The sequence below is a fragment of the Pteropus alecto genome, unplaced genomic scaffold, assembly GCF_000325575.1.
Source record: "Pteropus alecto unplaced genomic scaffold, ASM32557v1 scaffold7, whole genome shotgun sequence".
Lineage (NCBI taxonomy): Eukaryota > Metazoa > Chordata > Mammalia > Chiroptera > Pteropodidae > Pteropus > Pteropus alecto.
Window position 1 is genome coordinate 20,507,692 of NW_006494614.1, and position 21,446 is coordinate 20,529,137.

General features: G+C 37.5%; 1 protein-coding gene across 1 annotated transcript in view; it reads right to left on the bottom strand.

Moving 5' to 3' along the window:
• The window catches only part of CD109 (CD109 molecule), a 105,386-nt gene extending 84,763 nt beyond the window's left edge, over window positions 1-20,623 (bottom strand). Inside the window, exons 1-4 of the mRNA XM_006926378.3 lie at window positions 20,541-20,623; window positions 20,125-20,332; window positions 18,841-19,013; window positions 1,709-1,737 (exon numbers count right to left, since the gene is read on the bottom strand). Coding sequence (XP_006926440.1) covers window positions 1,709-1,737; window positions 18,841-19,013; window positions 20,125-20,198 — 276 coding nt within the window. The 5' untranslated portion in view covers window positions 20,199-20,332; window positions 20,541-20,623. The remainder of the gene's footprint in view (window positions 1-1,708; window positions 1,738-18,840; window positions 19,014-20,124; window positions 20,333-20,540) is intronic.
• Between the last annotated feature and the right edge of the window lie 823 nt (window positions 20,624-21,446).

Consider the following 21,446-nt stretch of genomic DNA (forward strand, 5'->3'; position numbering starts at 1 on the left):
AATTCTAATGTCTACAATTTATTTAGAAATACATTTTAAAAATAAGATGAATGAGTGGATAGAAAGATAGAGAGATGGATAAATATGTGATAGAGCGAGTATGGTAAAATGTGAATAATAGATTCTAAGTGGTGTTTTTAAGAGTATTCACTATGAAATTCTTTCAAGTTTTCTGTATATTTAAAATTTTCATAATAAAATATTAGGAAAAGCAATCGTAACATCACCTTCAAATGACCTCCAGTGTCAATATTTGCTTTTCTTTAATAAATAAATACTTATTGAGTAACTTCTAGCTCCAGGTTGTTCTAACTGCTTGGGATACAACATGGTGAGCCGAAGATGTGCACCCTAGTGGAGCTGAGAGTCTAGCCTGAAACTTGCATTCTTATATTCTATTTTTTCAAATGATAATTCAGTTCTCAGATTCTTTTATACAGATTCCTTAATACCATAAGCAGAAAAATCTATATTCCAGGAACCAGCATATCATATGCTTATATATGGCAAAGGTTTATAAATATTTCATATTTAAAATATGGTATTTGATGGGCTTGCTCTTTACGACTTGGATATAGTTTGATCATTTTTAGTGGCACAGAAGCTCCAGAATAGAGAGTAGATTGAAGACTTATGTCAAATTAATGATGCAGATGCCTAAAATTAAAGAGATTTATTAACCGCAAGGAGGCCAAAGAGTTAGAGAATTAGAATTAACCCAAAATATGCCCAAAAACATTTACTCTGTCCCCTACTCCACCCTCCTTCAGGAAGCTGACACGGCCTCCACAGGGGATGGTATTGACTATCTTTCTGTTCCTTTCGGTTACCCTAATTTGCTTTTTCAACTCTCCCATCAGAAATCTTGCCTCCTCATATGTAAAATTCAGATAATTTGAGATCCTCAAGGCCTAGCTGCTAATCCTAGTACTGGAAAGTCAAAGATGGCAAAATTTGGCATATTGAGTAAACCTGGGGTGTCTCTATGAACCATGGGGCATCAGCACATGGCTTGGGTGGCACTACAGATTCTGAGATGTCAGTACAGACCTTGACCTGCCCCCCCCATTGTTAACAGTAGAGAAACATAATGAGAAGGAGATTAAAAAAATATGGTGGATTTTGAGCAATCTTTATGAAAGTTTTCTGCTGTACCAAACCTGGAATGAGTTGTAACCTGCTTCTCACACTGGAGAGAATATCAGAAGGAGATACACACACACACACACACACACACATACACATATATATGTATGTATATATGTATGTATATGTATATATACATATATATGTATATGTGTGTATACATGTGTGTATGTATATATACATATATGTATGTATATGTGTATATACATATATATATATATACACATGGCATATATATACATATATATATGCCTTACTGATAAATTGTACACTAGCTGAATCTCTGTGATCAAATGTCTTCTGCCTCCTTGGGGCCAAAATTATTGTAAAAAGTTCCCAGAATTGGTAATAAAGAGGTTCTTTCATAAGAGACTTCCACATCTTACACAAGATCCAATTATACAAGAACTGATTATTTACCCACAGAAATTTTGGACTCTTACGTGTTGAGCCAAACTCACAAGGAATTAAATAGATATAAAAGCCAATAAAATATTAATTTATTTAGTTCACTGATGTAATATATATTTCTGAAGCCAAACTTTTTTAAATGGATACTTACTGATGGAAGAGTAAGTGTCTTGAAGGAGCCTAAAAGGAAAACAAGGAAAAAAATACAGTCATAATTTGAATCTGATGATACAATCCAGAACTTGCAAGATTCTCCTAATACTCTTAGATGTAGAGGAAATCATAAACTTACGGAATCATAAATTTATTTGGTCAAATCAAAACTTTTTATTAATGCCCAGAACACCTGAGAGATTATTTCATATCCTCGCAACAAAGAATTAAGGAAAACTGGGCCAGACTTAAAAGGCTATCAATCGGTTGGTGAAACCGCCCCCCCAAAAAATTAGTAAGTTCTGCTTTTCTTTTGCATTATCATCTTTATTATCATTATTGCTGCTGCTCTTGTTGCTGTTTTAAGGTTATATTCATTTGGGCGACACTTCAGAAAGTGTACAGAAGGAATCTGAAGTTTATTTCTTATGTTCTCATACCCTCATGATAAAGGAAGAAAAGGAAGGCATTAGTCAGTCAGTAGAGAGCTGGGACTCATTACTGACTCATTAGTAGTAGAGTGATGCAGATTTTTTTTTCATGTAAGGTTTCTAAACATAGAACTGCTCATTTAACTCGTGCCAATTTCTCATCAGATCCATTTATTTCAAAGGAAAAAATGTTTCATGTTAAAAATAAAAGACTCCTTATCCAAAGTTCCCATTTAAGTGACATGAATTCGGAGACAGCTATGGGCCCTCTTCACTCATTTAAGAAATATTTATTAAGGGTACCACATGGTACTTCTCTTCTTGGAGGACACATATGGCTATCCCATGGGAATAAATAACACATACCCTAATAAGAAGCAAGGGTTAAGCGAGTGGCCTCATCAGTTCTATCCTGAATCAGCCACATACAAACTCTGCCATTGATCAAGTTACCTGATTCTCCAGGTTAAATTTTTTCATTCATAAAATAAGGATGCTAATAATCATACCCATCTCATAAGGTGGTTGTAAGGAACAAGTATGTCGATCGATGCCTGTAAAGTGTGTAGAACAGTGCCTGACACATAGCCAGGAAGTTTGAAAAGTGATCCCCTGGGGATGTTAGTGTGCCTCTATAGCAGTAGTCTTCAAATTTTTGTGATGGAGCATTCAATCAATAAAATATTTAATACACATTCCAAGTCAACTTAGATTTACAAAGTTATATACACATGCACTTTTGCAAACAAAATATTAAGTATTCGAAAACTTTAATTTACTAATTTTGCCCAATAAAATTATAGAAATAAAAGTCAGTATGTTTTCTACTTATACTCTTACAAATGGGCTTATGCACTCCCAGATGTGTGCACATCCACTTTAAAGATGACTGCCCAAAAGTGCCTCAATGAAATACAAATATGTTTTCAAGAGCAGATACACAATTCATCAAAATCATTTATCCTACCTAGCACAGATCAGTCTACCCAATAACTGTCAACTATAGAAAGCAAAGAGCAGGATTCTTCAATAATAGGACATTAGACCAAAAGTGTTTTTGAAAAGCTTAAGAAGGAGGAACAAATAAACAAAAACTGCAATAGAGGTAGGACAGGGAGCACATCAGAGGGATCAGGGAAAGCGCCTAGAGAAAATGATGCCAGAGTCTAGAGTTGCAGGATAAGGAGAAATTAGCCCGATGAAGAAGGAGAGGACGAGTATGCAGGCAGAGCAACAGCAAATGCAAAGAAATGGAAATCAACATGAGCCTACCAAAACAAAGAGCTGAGTGAGACCAGACCACATTGAGGGAGAGGGCAGCAGAAATGAGGACTAGATCATGAGAGGCCTCTTAGATATGGTGAGCCGACTCCAGGATTGTACCAAGTTACATTGCTATCCTAGCACCCTGATTCAGCATTTGTACTGGATCTTTATTCGTTTAGCAAAATATTAATAGGAGATGGGTTTCATTTGCACAAGATTTAACTTTGAAATTTTGTAATTGTGCTTTGGAAATATTTCATCTTGTGTGAAGAAACTTCTACTTATTACTTCTTATTTTTAATGGAATAAACATATTCTATATACTGAAGTGAAATGAAATCAAGAAGCCCTATGATATTCCAGCAACTAAACTTAGTGAAAATTCAAAAGAACCACAGAGACAATTTACTTGACACATTTTGTCTTATAAAAATATTTATCAAAAGAGGCATGGTAATGTGCAAGCAAAAAGACAGATCCTATGAAATATTTAGGCTACAACATTTAAACATTTCAATATGGGATACAGTTGGAAATCAGAATATTCTCCCCATAGCAAACTTTGCTATCTTACTAATACCTCAGCACACGTGGAGAAAGTGTTTCCTCAATTAAAAATATTATGGTCACTATATGCCAACAATAAACAAGTGGAATTCGAATTTAAAAACAATTCCATTTACATCATCACCAATAAAAATGAAATACTTAAGTACGAGTCTAACAAAATATGTACAAATCTGTATGAGAAAAACTATAAAACTCTGATAAATCAAAGAAGAACTAAATAAAGAACATATTCCATGTTCCCAGATAGGAAGACTCAATATTGTCAGGCTGTCAGTTCTTCCCAGTTTGACTTATAGATTCAATGAAATCCCAGTCAAAATCCCAGAAAGTTATAGATTTCAACAAACTGATTCTAAAGTTTATATGAAGAGACAAAAGACCCAGAATAACCAACTCGATATTGAAGGAAAAAAATAAAGTTGGAAGAATGATGCTACCTGATGTAAAGACTTGCTACAAAGCCACAGTAATCAAGAGAGTGTGGTATTGGGGAGCAAACAGACAAATAGATCAATGGAGGAGAATAGAGAGCCCAGAAATAGACTTCCACAAATACAGTCAATTGATTGATCTTCGATAAAAGAACAAAGGCAATGGAGCAAAGACAGTCTCTTCAACAAACGGTGCTACAATAACTGAACATCCACATGCAAAAAGAAAAAAGAAAAAAAGAACCTAGACACAGACCTTACATTCCTCACAAAAATTAATTCAAAATGGATCATAGACTTAAGTGTAAAATGCAATACTATAAAATTCCTACAAGACAACATAGAGAGAAAACCTAGATGACCTTGGTGAAGCCTTTTTAAATACAACACCAAAGACACGACCCACAAAAGAAATAATTGATAAGCTAGACTTTGTTACAATTAAAAACTGCTCTGACCAGAGGGTAGGGAGAGGGGGAGGTAGACAGGGAAGTGTGGGGCGGGGAATTTAAATCATTTCTTCAATTAACAAAAAAAATAAATAATTTTTTTTTAAAAAACTGCTGTACAAAAGACAATATCAAAAGAATAAGAAGAAGAGACACTGACTTGGAGAAAATATTTACAAAAGACTATCTGATAAAGGATTATTATTCAAAATATACAAAAAATTCTTAAAACTCAACAATAAAAAAAACTGAAAAAATAGGCCAAAGACCTTAACAGACACCTCACCACAGAAGATATACAGATGGCAAATAAACATTATAAGATATATTCCACATCACAGTGAAATGAAAATTACAACAACAATAAGGTACCACTTCATAAGTATTCGAACGACCAAGGTCCGAAACACTGATGATGCAAAATGCTAACTGGGATATGGAGCAACAGGAACTCTCATTCATCGCTGATGGGAATGCAAACTGCTACAGCCACTATGGAAGACAGTTTGTCAGTTTCTTACAAAACTAAACATGCTCCTATCATACAATCCAGCAACTGCACTACTTGGTATTTACTCAATGGAATTGAAAACTTATGTGCATGCAAAAATCTGCACATGGATGTTTATAGCAGCTTTACTGATAACTGCCAAAACTTGGAAACAACCAAGATGTCCTTCAGTAGGTGAATGGATGAATAAACTGTGGTACCTCCAGACAATAGAATGTTATTCAACATTAAAAAGAAATGAGCTACTAAGTCATTAAAAGATATGGAGGAAACTTAAATGCATATTACTAAGTGAAAGAAGCCAATCTGAAAAGCCTACATACTGTATGATTCCAACTACATGACATTGTGGAAAAGGCAAAACTATAAAGACAATATAAAGATCAGTGGTTGGCAGGGTGAGATGAACAGGCGAGCACAGAGGATTTTTATGGCAGTGAAAATAGTCAATATGATATTATAATGATGAATACATCATTATACATTTACTCCGATCCACAAAATGTACAACACCAGGAGTGAATCCTAAGGTAAATTATTGACTTTGGGTGATTACGATGTGTCAGTGCAGGTTCATCCTTGGTTAAAAAAAAAAGGTACCATTCTGGTGAATGACGTTGATAATGAGGAAAGCTATGCATGTGGGGGGCAGGGGTAATACAAGAAACCTGCAAAAGAAATAAAGTCATATATACATGATTATAACCATAGATAGATGATAGATAGATAGATAGATAGATAGATAGATAGATAGATAGATAGATAGATAGATAGATAGATAAAATGGTCAGACAACTTGAGCATTCAAGTAAACAATGAATTAAAACCTACTAAAAAATCAAATCTATAAGTCTGTACTGCTATATGATTAGATGACAAAGTGAAAGAGGAAAAAAAGTTCTTCTTTACCACAGAATTCTAACTAATAAAAGTAGAAGGAATCATGGAATTAGAAATTTTCACAATAGCGTGGTAATAAATGATTCAGCCAATAATCATCAAACTTGTATGTACAAGGTGGGTGAATGAGACTCGTGAGAAATTATAAACCATTGTCGTTTTAAGCCACTAAGTTTTAGGGTTGGTTCAATCACAGCAACAGATAACTGAAACACTTTTTAAAAAGATTAACTAGTAAACCTCTAAAGCTGCACAGTCCAATACAGTAACATCTAGCCAGAAGTGGCTATTGAACAACTGAAATATGCCGCAAATGTAAAATACACTCCATATTTCAAAGACTAAAACAAAAGAAAGAATGTAAACTATCTCACTAGTAATTTTATAGTGATTAGATGTCGAATTGATATTATTTATGAATTGCTGGTTTAAATAAAATATATCATTAATTTCTTGTTTCTTTTTACCTTTTTAATGTTATTAGAAAATGTTATTAATACATAATACTTCTATTGGACAGTGCTGGTCTAGAGGATGAAGGACAAGTTTTTGCTTATAATTATATTGTGTATAATCTTTTTAATTTTGTGAATGTAATAATAATAATAAATACTATTTAGAGTGTTCTACAACAATTACATGTATTAACTGGTATAATCCTCACCATGATCTTCTTAAGTATTATCCGAGTCACAGAGATAGTAAATGACTTGTCCAGGGCCACACAGAAAAGAAGTAATGGAGCCAAGATTCTAACACAGGCAGCCTGGCCCTTGGGTCTGACCTCTCAACCACTACTATCTATGTACTGCCTTTCAGTACGAGAACAGCAGTTGTACTTTCATTTTTATTCGCCTACCTTCGATTATTGTGAAAATTCCACAGCCTGGAGAGCCTTTGGTATATGTTGCTATCACTTCTCCCTCAGCCACAGAAGCTCAAAATCTCAGACTCCTTTCTCTCCCCAACTCTATGTCAGTCATCACCAGAACATATGGATTCTTCTTCCATAATGTTTCTCCCAACCCTTATAGTATAAGCACTGCATTAGCAGAGATGGTTTTAAAATAATTCATGTTATACAACAACTTCTGAAAAGGATATAAAAACCAGAAAATTTCCCAAGTTTTATATCAGTTCTTCATACTACAACAGTTCTAATATGTTTGAAGTTAATTTCAAGATCTGAAAAGTCCCTCTTCAAAGGAAAGTAAAATAATAACCACATCTGTCTAAGGTTGGGTTCCAAATCTAAGATGGCGATTGAATTGCAAGAGGTTTTGTAGAGAGTGCTCTTGGGATCAGCACCTGGAGATGGGAAGGGAAGGAGATAGGACTAGGGACTGGGACAGGGGGAGGAGAGAGGAAGAAAAAGAGAGGAGAGGGGAGAAGGTGGAGGGGAGGGAGGAGGAAGAACTGCAATGCAGACTCAGGAGGCATCCACAAGGGGCACTCAGAAGCAGCGATGCCCCTTGAAAGTTGTCCTGAGTTGGTTGGACCTCCACCCAATGAGGGGTGCCCCTCGGGCAAGATGACTCTCTTTAGCTGATGCAATCCCCAAAGGGAGCTGGCTCTAAGGGCAGTCTTCCGCAACACGCCCAGAGCTTGAGGGAATGAGTCCTTCATCCCTGTAGGGCTGTATCTAAGCATTATGGCAGGGCACCCACCACTATGTCCCACATTGGAAAAAACCGAAAAATTAAATTGCAATGAGTTGACCCCCAACAAACCAGCAGCCTCAATTATTGATAGTTACTTATTTTTCATTGCTTTAGGATAAATCATCTAGGCTGACTGTTTTGTCGGCCTAATGACTGTAGGAAACAATGTGCTTCCTTTCTAATGTGGCCCAACACACAGTCTACCTCCCATCACTGGCAAATTTACAAATACTAAGTAGGGGGGACCGAAGGGGCTATAATTTATATATATCTAAATGACACCAAGCAAGGAGAAAGTAAAAAACAGCTGTGAGTCTACAATCCAAATAAATCTAGTGGGTTGATTAATTGGAGGGTGAGCATTTTAGCAATTCAAAATCAGCTGCCCAGATTTGAAGTACAGGAGATCTCATTTCATAGAATTTTTTTTTTTTAATGTAGCTCTTAATAGAGTCATTCCTTTAAGGGATTTTCTCATTAGAGAGAAATTGGAAGAGAGGGTTGACTACATGCCTGGCTGCCACTGCTTTGACATGTGACCATGCCCGTTCACAAACCCAGGAAAGACACAGCCAGAAATAGAAGTTACACCCAAAAGCTAGAGTGGAGGGTATAGACGCCCCACCGACCCCTAATTCTTGCTGGATTTAGGAAGTGACTCAAGGATGTGTAGAGAGATCCAAGTTAAAGCCCCACTCACTGATCTCATGTGTCCTTATTAAAAGGTCAACTTTAAGTACTTACATTTTTTTGATTTGTTGTCATCCCTTTAAATTTACAAATGAAGCCTGGAATTTCCTAGGCACTTATTAAGTCTCGTTTGAAAGTCCTAACATTCTAACGATGATTTATACCACCAAAACATAAAATTGGGGTGGGGGTAGGAGGTGAGTGTAAATGAGGAATGGTAATCTCTTTCTCTGCTGTTGCTATATTGAGGATGAGATAGTATTTACAAGTTGTGAACTTTTTTCCTCTCTTCTGGCAAGGCTCCATTCAGACATGGAATATAGCCACCACCTCATGAAACACTGCACGATACTCTTTTAGATCACTGAGTAAACGTACACTCTGTATGTAAAGTCCTTCTTATCCCTGTTGTAGAGAACTTTGTAAAACTCAAGTCATTTTTGTATACAATCAGAGAAAGTCAATCTTAAAACCCTCTCAGATGCTTTCTCCTTCCCATGCCGCTAAGCCACTCAAAAGGAACCTTGTTTTAAGGCTTCGTGCTTGGCACAGGCATGAGAGCTGGCTTTTTGATTTACAAATAGAGTCAAAGCTATTTTTAAATTGTGTAATAAGCATACACAAAAACTAACCTTTCCTTAACTTTTTAAACATACTCTATAACACCATATGCTGCCTCTTCTGACATCTGTGTTCACCAAATAGCTCTGTAGAGAATCGTTGAAGGGAAGGAGTGGTGTATAATTGGAAATCCACTAGGTCCAGAAATATTCTCTATGAGAAAAAAAAAAAAAAGGATTTTCCACGATATATATGCCTAACTTAGTATTTACTGCAGAATTATTTTTGGCAGCTTTCTGCTATTCAGTAACATACTATACAGTAATAAACTTAGGTATACCATATTTTTTGCTGAAAATTGTGACTTCTTTACCAAACTATTAAATATTTTCTCATTATTCAGCAATATCTTCTGATTGCAGATGGACAAAGTGAAAAACAGGTTTTTCACCAAAATCAATGGAAGACAAAACTTTATAATGTTTCTGTTCCACATTTTAATGTCACTTTAAAGCTAAGTAACTCTTCAGTTACACAAGTATTTCAAACAAAACAAAACAAAACAGAACAACCTCCTTTGGTTCCTTATATATCTCTTTAATTTTTTTTCTCTCCTGCTTCCCTTTGCTTACAAATATCTCAGTAAATACTAGTTTCATAAATAACATTTTGTTCCATTTAGATTGCTGAGTGAAAATTAGGTCAAACAAAAGCCCACTAAAAGTAAAATAAATAATAAATAAAACTGGTACAGTAGAAACTAGATGTCAGGTTCAATATAAATGCAAAACCAAGAGTCAAGCAAAGGTTCTGGGCTGCTAAATGCACAGGGCATTTATTATGGGAGGAGTAGCAAAATACATGGGCCAAGCTGGCCATGCCTGTTTTTGTACAGTTTATGAACTAAAAATGATTTTGCATTTTTAAATAGCTGGAAAACATAAAAAGAACAATATTTTGTGACATATGGAAATTATATGAAGTCCAAATTCAGAGTCCAAAAACAATGTTCTGATGGTCCACGAGCACACGCATTTGTTGAGCACTGTCTATGGCTGCTTTCATGCCACAAAGGCAAAGTTGACCAACTGCCACAAAGACCATAAGGCCAGCAAACCCATGATGTTTGCCATCTTCCTTTTTAATACTCTTATAATACGGTTATCTTTTTAGGGAGATTTCCTCCTTCCTCAAGTGATACAGAATATGGTTGAAGGCTCACTCGAGTGAGAATGAAACAGCCATCAACAGAGACCTGGCCTCATGCCACAGGCTTCTGCTCAGGAGGGAGGCATCAATACTCACATCTAATACTGAGAAATACTAGGTATAACATAGCTGACATTCCTGAGTGTTTACTGTGTGCTAGGCACTATGATAAATGTTCTAAGGCAGCACACTTAAAAAAAGAAGAAAGAAATGGGTCAAATTAATTTTAATAACATTTTATTTAACCCATTATATCCAAAATATTGCCACTGAACATGTATCAATATAAAAATTATTGAGTTTTGCTGCATTTTTTGGTACTGAGTACTCAAAATCCAATGTGATGCTCACAGCCCATCTCAATTTGTACGAACCACATTTCAAGTGCTCAAAAACCATATATGGCTAGTGGCCACCATACTGGACAGTGTAGCTCTAAAGCAGTGTCTCATTTAATCTTCACAACAATATTCTGAAGTAAGTACTATTATTATTGCCATTATACAAATGAGAAAACTGAGACTAGATGAGATGAAATGACCTGCTGCAAGGCCACATAGGTGTTAAGAGGTAGCACTAAGGGTTCAATTCCAGGGCCCCTAATCTGATCCACTGTGTATCCCAAACTGTACAGGACATCCTGGCTATTCCTCCAAAATATTAGTCCATACGAAATCTCCTAATCCCTCCCTGTTCCTCCTCTGTAGTTTAGTGCACTCGTATGTTGGTATTTAGACACACTCGCTCTTCCATATCTTCTCTCTTATTTATTTCCAAGTTCTTTACCACTCTGCTTTTCAGATTTTAGTTCATGAATCATTTCTTGAGAACTAAAGATCCACAGACCTGCCCACTACCTCCCTATGCAACTCCCTCCATTTAACCTTCTTTGACCAATTTCACCCTCACCCTTGCAAGAAAAAGTCAATTCATGGAATTTTCCTAAGGAAGTGAAGAGTAGAAGAGACAGAGAGAGACTAGGACCCATGATAATTACTTCCTTCTCAAGTTTTGTCACTGCACCTTTGGTGTGATAGTCATCTTAGCCCAGATCAAGAGATAATGAGTTACTTCTCACTCACACTTCTCATCAGACTAACAACCATAGCAATAATAAAATACTTCTACCCTATCCCCTCAAGCTTCAAGTGAGGCATACTACTGAGTGAAAGGATAATTTGCCACCCAAAATACGCCTTTTGGGATACTCATTATTTTAAGCTCTTGTTTTTAAGAAACAAAGGACTCAAAAACTTTAATCTTCTCCCAACTGCCTAAAAAAAATTTAGATAGAAAAAAAAAAGTTTAGATAGAGGACCTGCTCCAGGAAGGGAGCTATGAACATAGATATCTATATTTTAATGTGAACTAGGTGTGGTAGGGAGGAAACCAGCAAGGCCCATTTGATCAAAGTCCTCTCTGTCCCATTGTTAAAGATGGCCCAGCAAACATTTTTTTACTAAACATTTGCTTTTCTATCTCAATGTGAATTGTCTTTCTCCCCTTTGAAGTCCCGAACCACCAACACCCACCCCACTTCTCCTTAGCTCAAGATGGTACATAAGCCTAACTGCTCAATCTGTCCCCAGGTCTCATATTCTTTTGGAATCCCTATACGTACATATGTAATAAATTTGATTATTTTCTCATGTTAATCTGTCTCATGTCAATTAGATTATTAGTCCAGCCAGAAGAATTAAAAAGGTAGGAGGGAAAATTATTTTTCCTCACCCACTCTGCCACCATAAACAGCCCTTTTCTCTTCTCTCTTCTCCTGTGCTCCCTCCCCCATACCAATACAAGTATCAATATTTGCATTCCAATAATCCACAATCCAGCAGGGACCCAGGTTAGGGCATCACCAGGGCATATCTCCAATCTGTGCTTCTCTCTCTAATAGGACACTTTTAATATTTATCCCCACTTTCTATAAAGAGATAACCAATCTGTACAATTTATAGGCAAGTAGATTAACTATGGCAAAGTTTTCCTAAAACCATATTTCAATTTTATTCTTCATCTCAAGTTCATGCCTTAAAACATTTCTTTGCTTACCAATTATCTTCAATTTTTTTCTTACATGAAAGAAAAAAATACAAGCATTTTTTTAAAGGATAATCCACTCATTTGGGCTCCTGATCTTGATCCCATAACTTCTTACCCAAGAATTGTCCACCCCTCACTTTTGCATCAACCGCTTTTACCTCTCTGCTGTGCCTTTTGAGAGACCATCGACCTCTCTCCTCTCAATCATCAAATTTCTGCAAAGAGTGGTCTCTACTTTCTGAATATATTTTCTCACCACTCATTTATTACTTAAAATTTGGCTTTTGCTCCCCAACACTTAAAATCATGCACCTGAGGATCACCAATGCCCTTTTCTTTGTCCTCCTCTTCTCTAACTTTCTGGGATACTTGGTACTATTAAAACCTTCCTATAACTCTCTTCCCTTGGCTTCTGAGATATCTCACCATATTCAATCTATTCCTTCCTCTGGCTGCTCGCTTTCTATCCATTTCATTGATTTATTTTCCTCCTCCCAAGCTTTTGTCATCAGTCTGTTCTTTCCATAAGCACTGTCTTTCTTTGTGCCTCTTATGCATTCCCACCAAGACTTCGAACACTGTCTGCCTCTACAAAAAAAATGCCTAAACTCTCTCCCTAGCTACAACTTCAAAACTATCTGCTGGGTATCTCTACCTGGATGCCTCTCCCAAACTTACATCTAAGCAGAGAGTAACACCTTTTCAGAAAACACACACACAAACCTCTATCTCCTTATAACTGCCACTCCCAGCCATTGGTTCTCTCCGCTAGCATACCTCTCTCTTCTCTACTATGTGAAATAACTGTTCTCACTAAATGCCAAATATGTCAGCAGAGGTGGAACATTTATGAATAGGCATTTGTATAGCTCTGGATATAAAAGGTAACAGTACCAGATACAGGGTCACACATAAGAAGCACTATTTACAAACCGCATTGAATTTTTTATACAAACAAAAAATAAAAACTCTCCCGCATTCTGCACTTTTAATATTATGTTATCCTTTTGAAACCTCTGAACTTCTAATGCCTTCCTTCCTCTTATACCTCACCCACCCCCCATTCATTCATGTTTCACATATAGCAAATAATCAAAAAGTAATAAATTAATGGGAGGAATGTCACTGAGGAAACGAGTTTCAGCATTGCAAAGCCCTCTTAACAACATAAGGATCAAACTTTAACCCCGCCCAAATTCTTAGAACCTAATTTCTACTTCCACCGCAACCCTTCACTGAGTCACTGGGACAGTGACTCATTCCATGTTAGAAGAGGAGCTACAAATGTTTAGAGTTTAAAGAATCAGAATGTTCACTTTCAACTCCACTCAATCACTAATTCGTAATCAAACCCCAATACACGTTTCTCCACTGCTCAACATTAATACCAGTGCTTAGGGGAAAGGGCTGCTTGAAAGGCAAATACAGAAGTCTGGGAGTCTATGCTTTTTCTCAGCTGCCATGAATCATCACAGACTTGCAAAGGCATGCCTCTCACTCTCAGGCTTTCCGGTACTAGGTCAAGAACAGTCTTTGAGATACTGAAGGGCAGTTGTTCTCAATGTAAAGTGTCTAAGAATCACTTGTGGTGATTGCCTAAAATAAAGTTTAGATTCCTAGACCTATTCCATGTCCTCAAGGGGTGGCCATGAATCTTCATTTTTATCTTTTTCTTTTCGTTTTTCTTTTTCATTTTTTTCTTTTTCACAGAAGCTTCATTTTTAGTTAGTACGACTTGCACTTTGAGAAACACAGCTAAAATTCAGTTTTAGAAAGATTTGTGAGGCTCCTAGCCCCACCTCCACCCCGATGTAGAACCATTAGTCCATAAAGAGCAAGTACACCTTGAGCCAAAAAAAGAAACTTGCACAAAAATGCAGGTAAGCATTTTTAAACTCCTTAGTTAGCCTTATTTCTTCCGTATCAAAAAAAAAACAAAAACAAAAAATCAACATTTGCAGATATATCCTTGTTCTTACACACAGTTCTCCATATGTTAGGAAAGTTTCCTAGTGTATAATGAAAATAGCATTTGACTACAAATTTGGGGACCTGCAATCTGTTTCTAGCTTTCTCACCAAGGAGCAATTTCACCTTGTGCAAGTCACCAAACACCACATCTCAGTCTTATCTCTGAGGTCCCATCCTGCTCCGAAATTCTATGAAGCTTAAAGTAAATTTGGAGGAGAGCTAGCATTGCATTTTGTGATTCTTTAGGTCCAGATTAGATTTCATTAGATGCAGGACTAAACTACCACCAGTAAACATGAAAATTATTTTAGAGAAAGATGACTGATACAACATTGCATTGATATCCCAAAATAAAGCAAACAAAAAATATTTCATGCTTTTCCAGGCAGTAAAAAACTTTTAAATTTAGAACCAAAAGAACCAACAGAACCAACTTCAAATTCAGGCTTTCTCATTTATTGTGTTAACTCAGGAAAAATAATTGTTCTCTCTTAGCCTCGGTCGCCTCATCTCTAAAATGGTAGTGCCTTCTTCACAGTTATTTAAGTTAAATATTGTGCAGAAAGGCCCTGGCACTATGGAAAACCAATATTTAATATATTAAATTCCTTCCCATCCTTTCCTACTGATTTGCCTTTTATAAAGTTCCTAGATCAAGACTGTCCCAATAGGTGATTAGTAATTGCCTCTGACATGATTGTTGCAATCCTCTTCTAATATCAATAGCTACCATTTTCTTGAATAATTCATATGTGTTAAGTGCTTTAAACATGTTACCTCATTTAATCCTCACAATAACTGTGTAATTGTATAAGGCAGAAGCCACCACTCAGATGATAAAACTGAAGCCTGGTGAGATCATGACTGCCCACAGCCACACAATCACTGAGGAGCATTCAGGTAGCCTGGCTTCAGAGCCCAGCACATCATGATTACACTATGGTCCTTTATCCTCAGGTACCACCTACCTATTTATACATGTCACACACAATAGCAAAGACATGTGAATGAAGAACCCACACCCTTTAAAAATAATTCTCACGTAACTACAAGTTCGAACTGAGCTCTACTGGCAAAGCTGCCTGTGAAAACTTGCCCTGGAAGATCTGCCCACATACTACACTCATTAATCTCCTCTCATGAAAACCATGGGACTAATTTTAATCTGCAAGCCATGAAACATGTGTTCATAAGCTTTTCTTCCACCAGAAAGCCATCCAAACTGAACTGGATGATTTTTTTAAGTTTTTCAGCTAATATCTCAAATTGAAATATTGATTTCCCACCCTTAGTAGATGTGAGAAGGATAGAAAGACAATAAAGGACAAAGAAGAATTTTTAAATCTTAAAAAATAGAAGGTAAACATCCCATTAACTCGTCCAGATTTTAGGGCAAAAAGAAAAAGCAAGTTGTTAAAGGATATAGACACTTTCATAGACTACGTCTCACCCCAATACCTCAATGGGAAGATGTAAGTATGCTTGGCACCATAAATAAACCGTGCCTCCAGATGATCAGACACTCACCAGGAGATGCTCTACTCTAATATACAATGGAGGATGAGATTATGAACCTAGTTCTAGTCACTATAGAGATGATAATGGTGATAATGATGGTGATGATGGTGATGATGACGGTGGTAGTGATAATGACAAGTACGCCTAAATGTCTGAATCTCGCCACTAAAGAGGCATTGATTCATCTTTAAAGAACTCCACAAAATTTAGGAGAAACACTTTTTCTAAAAAGTTGTTCAAAAAAAATGTAATTAGTCCCAAATAAATGTAGAATGAATACCTAAGAAAATGAATAAACTATAATGTAAGCAGTGCTGCCAGCCTTGAGGATAAAGATGCAAACAAAATTTTCCCCATGTCTGTCAAACAAATAAATGAACTCTTCCTTGTGGACAAGCTAAACTTTTCTTCCTTTATTAAATTATATTCTACATTTCAAATCCTTTAGCTATTACTATTTCTGACACAAATTAAGCTAGAAATGCATTCTGTCCCAGGAATTTCTAAGAAGACCAGGACTGCTAGAAACGGCCACTCAGACCCAGTCCCCCTCCTTACCTAGTTCTGCTAGAAGATAAATCTTTATTAAAATCAACCTTTTCTTGAAGGCCCTCAGAAGAAAGTGACAAAATAATGAGATCTCAAATGTAATCATTTGGCTAGGAATAAAAATGAATCCTCAGAAGGTCCAGATCCCAATGATTTAGAAGTCCTCTTTTATCTACATATAGTTACAACTGGAGAAGTCAGATAAAAAAAAGGATGTGAAGACAAGGAAGGAGAATGTCTTGATCCTTAAGTCCTTGCATTCCAGGAAGCATCTGCTCTGAGAACAATGATTCACAGCCTCCAATACGCAGAGTAACATTCTACTTTGAAAGAGAGAGCTTGCTTCCAGCAATGGTATACTCAATGAAACTATTATGTCAACAGAGCCAAAAACGGCCCCTGAAAGAAGCACACTTTCTCATTTTCTTTTTCAAAGATTCATTCTGTTCCCAGGATAGTGTTGTCCCACCCAGTCGTGAGCACTTTAGCCTTCCCGGAGGCATGTGACAGACTCTCCTTCCAAAAGAAAAATCTAATAATAAAATTAAAAACCAAGCAACAATAACATCTATCATCATTATTGGTATTATTTGCAGGAAAAAAAAAAAAAAGGAGACTGATAAAGGAAATTGCAGAAAAGACAATGCAGGGGAAATTCTAGAATAAGAGTATGCAAAAGTCCAAGCAAGGCCCAGATATTTATCAAAATCGTCCATGTTATTCTGGACCTCTGCATTGTAGTAAAATGGCCACACATGTAGAGCCAAAACGATAATTCTTAATAAACAATAATGAATGTGGAACTGCCTTAAGTATTGTCTGCTGTGATTTCGTATTTCAATATTTTCTTTAGCCATTATTTTAAGACCAGAATTCATTCATTTTCAGAATAATGGTTCAATAATGAAAGGAGAGGTCTGCCTCCAGGTACAAAGGAAATAAATTATGCTTCCAGAATCTTTTTTCAGTATTATTACTTGTAATATTAACAGCTGTTGTTTACTGAGTACCTAAAAGAGTATAAATACTGATTTTAACTTGATAACTGAGATTTAAGTTTCATTATCCCCAGGTTACAGATGAGGAAATTGAAGCTCAGAGCTCTTAAGTAACCTGCCCAAAATCACATAAATGAGTGCTAAGCCTCAATCTCAGATCTTAAGCACTAACATAGATTTCCTCTCCAGTGAAACAAGGCCTCTTTTTTCCCTGATATTATATCTATGAAAGATCCCTGCAGACCTCCTCCTGACTCCTATGCCAAACTTACCCACCCAGTCAGTCAACTTCCAGTGGAGAAAGAACCATGGTTGTAAACCAACTTTGATTTTATCTCATTTCATGATGGTGCTAATTTTTCTATGCGTAGAGTATAAACATTTATATAAAGAACCACTGTGGAATCCCATCCATCTTTCATTATGTGCCCTTAAATGATTTTTTTAAAAGATAACTCTTAACATTATAGGAATTTATTCTTTAATTTCTGGCCCCTGATTAAACATCTAAACATGATTCTAGTTAACAGTGTTTATAGTTGAGTGGTAGGATTATGGGTGATTTGGGTTTATTTCCTTTACTTTTAGTGTTTATCAGGTTGTAAACATTAAGTATATAATACTCTTTCAACTAGAAAAAATTACAATAAATGTTCATTTTAATGGAAAAAAGTTTAAATATTTACCCCCAAAAAACTATTTCTTCTCTTAGTATTGAAAAAGAAGATATTCATTGATCCAATTTAATGCTGAGAGAGGTTAGAACCCAAACTTTAAACGAGATTTGGGGATTCTTTTACAAATGTCTCCACTTTTACATTATTTTTTTCTGTTACTTAAAATCTTAAGAAATATTCTATAAAACTGAATTCTAATTATTGTGCAGCTCTTCTTTTCCTTCCCATAGGCTTATTTAGGAAAATCTCCTATACCCAATAAATAAGATTTTGTGTAAGACTGTTAACTACATCCATTTCTTCTTGTTAGTATACCTTGGCCTACATTCCCAGCCTCCTTTGCAGCTAAATGTGGTCATTAGAGGAGGAAGAGAAGCAATATGAACCACATGAGAAATTCCATGCTCTTCTTCTGACTTGGAAACTACATGTTGATGATGATGGAGCCACAAAGTAGAAGGATCCTGGGTCTCTGAATCACCACTTGGAAGAACAGCCAAGAACACCATTTTGGACTTCATGTGGGTAAGAATTAAAAGTGCTTCTAATTTTTATGTAAAAGTGTTTTCAATTATTACATAAGACATTGCAAATTTGGGGTTTCTCTGTTACCTTATCTACCTAAAACCACAGTTTTATTAACATATGCCAGTTACTACAACAGAAGGGTAAAACTGTGCTATCTATCTTACCTTTTTCAAAGACTCCTTCTGCTTCCAGGACAGAGACCGTGAGGTTTCCTGCCAACTTGATTACTTCAGCCTTCACAGTGACCTGTGAGGGGCTGTGTTCCAGCAGCTGCACCCCAATAGTCACATTTCCTCCAGGCCTGATGATCTCTGGGGCTGTCACCAGAAACCTGGGCCTAAAGAGTTTCCAATAAGGGAAAAACAAAGTTTCTTATCTTCACACCTCCATTCTTTTGTGATCTTCACATTGTGTTGATAGTGAGACATACTCCATATATCGTGCCAATTGCAGTTGTTCCAGTTAATATTGCCCCGCTGCTCCATTTAGCAAATGCACTGAAATGCTATTGAAATAATTCCCATAAATCAACTTTAAATGTAATTCATGTACCAGTAGAGTAGGGCCTGTGTCCTTCTATTTTATAAACCACGAACAGGATGATCCTCAGTATAAATGGCTTATGCTGGGGCAAGCAAAAGTTATTGGCAATGTACAAGCCTCTAAACTTCTCCTTTACAGATGACCTCATCCCAGTGTGATTTTTTTCTTGGCTTAAACACACACACACACACACACACACACACACACACACACACACACACACACACGGATTTTTGCCTGTTTCTTATTCAAACCTTTATGTCAGGGCATTTGCCCAAGAAAATATCATCTAACCAATTGATTGCAATATACCATCAGAAATTAAACTATCAATGGTGAAACTTTCAGGTGTAGCAGAGTCGCTAAAACAGCACTTTCCCCTGCCCGAGCTACAGGTTAGGGCTCAACAGCAAAAACCTTTAGGAATGGAGAACTGACCATTATTTCGGTGGCTCGGTAGTTACCTGCCTACAAAATCTGCACCTGAACCCACACTTCAGTCAGCTCAGCCACATTTTTCCATACCAAAATTGAGACACCTTGTTTTAAAAAAAAAAATAGTATATGTTTTTGAGAGAAGAAGGCACATTATTTGGGAGCAAATAGTTGAGAAAAATACAGAGGCAACGTGGACTAAAAATAAAATGACTCTCTTTAGAAAGTAGTTACGGCCAGAGAGTCGCTTAAACAACTTCATGGGTGGAGAATATAACTGTCTCATGGAGAACCAAGCTGAAGCGACACACAGGCAAACCCTCCAGGCCAGTGCCTGGCTGGGGGCTGCGGCCGCGCGGCCGTTTCCCACCCGCTGCTGCACAGCCGCTGCCGCCTCCCGCAGCCCGGGCCCAGGAGGACAGCGCGGCCCCGCGCGCCCTCACCGCGCGCCCGCGCTCCTGCGCTCCTACCCGGGGGTTGCGGCCAGCGCGGCGGTCCACATGCAGACAAGGTGGGCGGCGGTTAGGAGCCGTGGGCCCCGCATCTCCGCGGTGTCTGCCTGGGCGAACGTCGGCTCCTGGGGAAATTCGCGAGCACCACGGGGTGTGGCTTTCCACCTCCTCCCTGATTTTTTTTTCCCCCCTGACTCTGGGGTTTAGCAGTCTGAAATGGGCGCGCCTAAAAAGCGGAGTGAGAGATCTAAATTGAGACAGGACTGGGTGGCTCCACCCCTCCCACCCGCATCACAATGGCGCTTCTGGTTGCTCTGGCAGACATCGCAAATCCAGGGGGGTTCAAAAAGCGGTCTCTAAATGCGGTTAGCCCAACCTGGCCCAAGCATCCCTGCTCCCTGCTGAGAACACAGGGCGCCACTTTTTCAGCCTACCGGGTTCCTCTATGGGCTGTTTACCCGAGCGCTTTACCAACGATGCCCAGAGTGAGTAAACAGGCCCATCCTTGTGAGGAGAAATTCATAGCAGCTATGCGAAGTGGAAAAAAATTAATCATTGTCCGCCAGATTATGAGTCAGAATTTTAGAGAAATGGCAAACACACACACACACTCACGCACACGAGCCAAAAGGGTGTATTTACTGGGTGGTTGTTTAATGTATACGAATGGGCACCGGAGAAAACTTTATTACCTTAATACAAAAACCGAGGTATATTGTTTGCCTCGCCAGGAAAATGTGATTTCTCAGCTTGAAAAGAAAGAAGAAGAATTCTGGCACATACAAGAGCTAGGTGTTGCTACTTGGAACTCAGAAACAAATGAGGAGATGCTTTATACTTCTGGCTATGTCGAAACATACTTGCTACAGAAAGTGTCCATTAGAACTGTAAAGTTTGGAGCAATTTGTATAAACACGACTGAGACCGGTGTAGCTTTCCTGTCCTAACCAAGGACAGTGGCCCTGGCACCCAACCTTACAAATCTCTAGCTTCTCACTGTCCTGTCGGCAGCTCCTTCTCCCGCTCTTTGGCACCGCCAGCATCTTCAGATGACTCAGGTTTCACCATGACTACACCATAAAAGCAAAGAACGGCCAGAAACTGTTGAAAAACAAGCACATTCAATCCCTGAGAACTTAAACTTTCTAATTCATGGAGAAAAGTTTTAGATGGTGACTTTTTAATACCCGGCAAATGCAAAAGGAAAAGAGGTTAGCAAAGGAGTGTCTTGTGACAAAGCTATGTGCTAAAAAGGGAGAAAGTAGCACCTAGACAAACTGTGGTTTTTGAAATCCAGGAACTTACTTTCCTCCCTTTCCTGTTCCACCCCTTTTCACCCT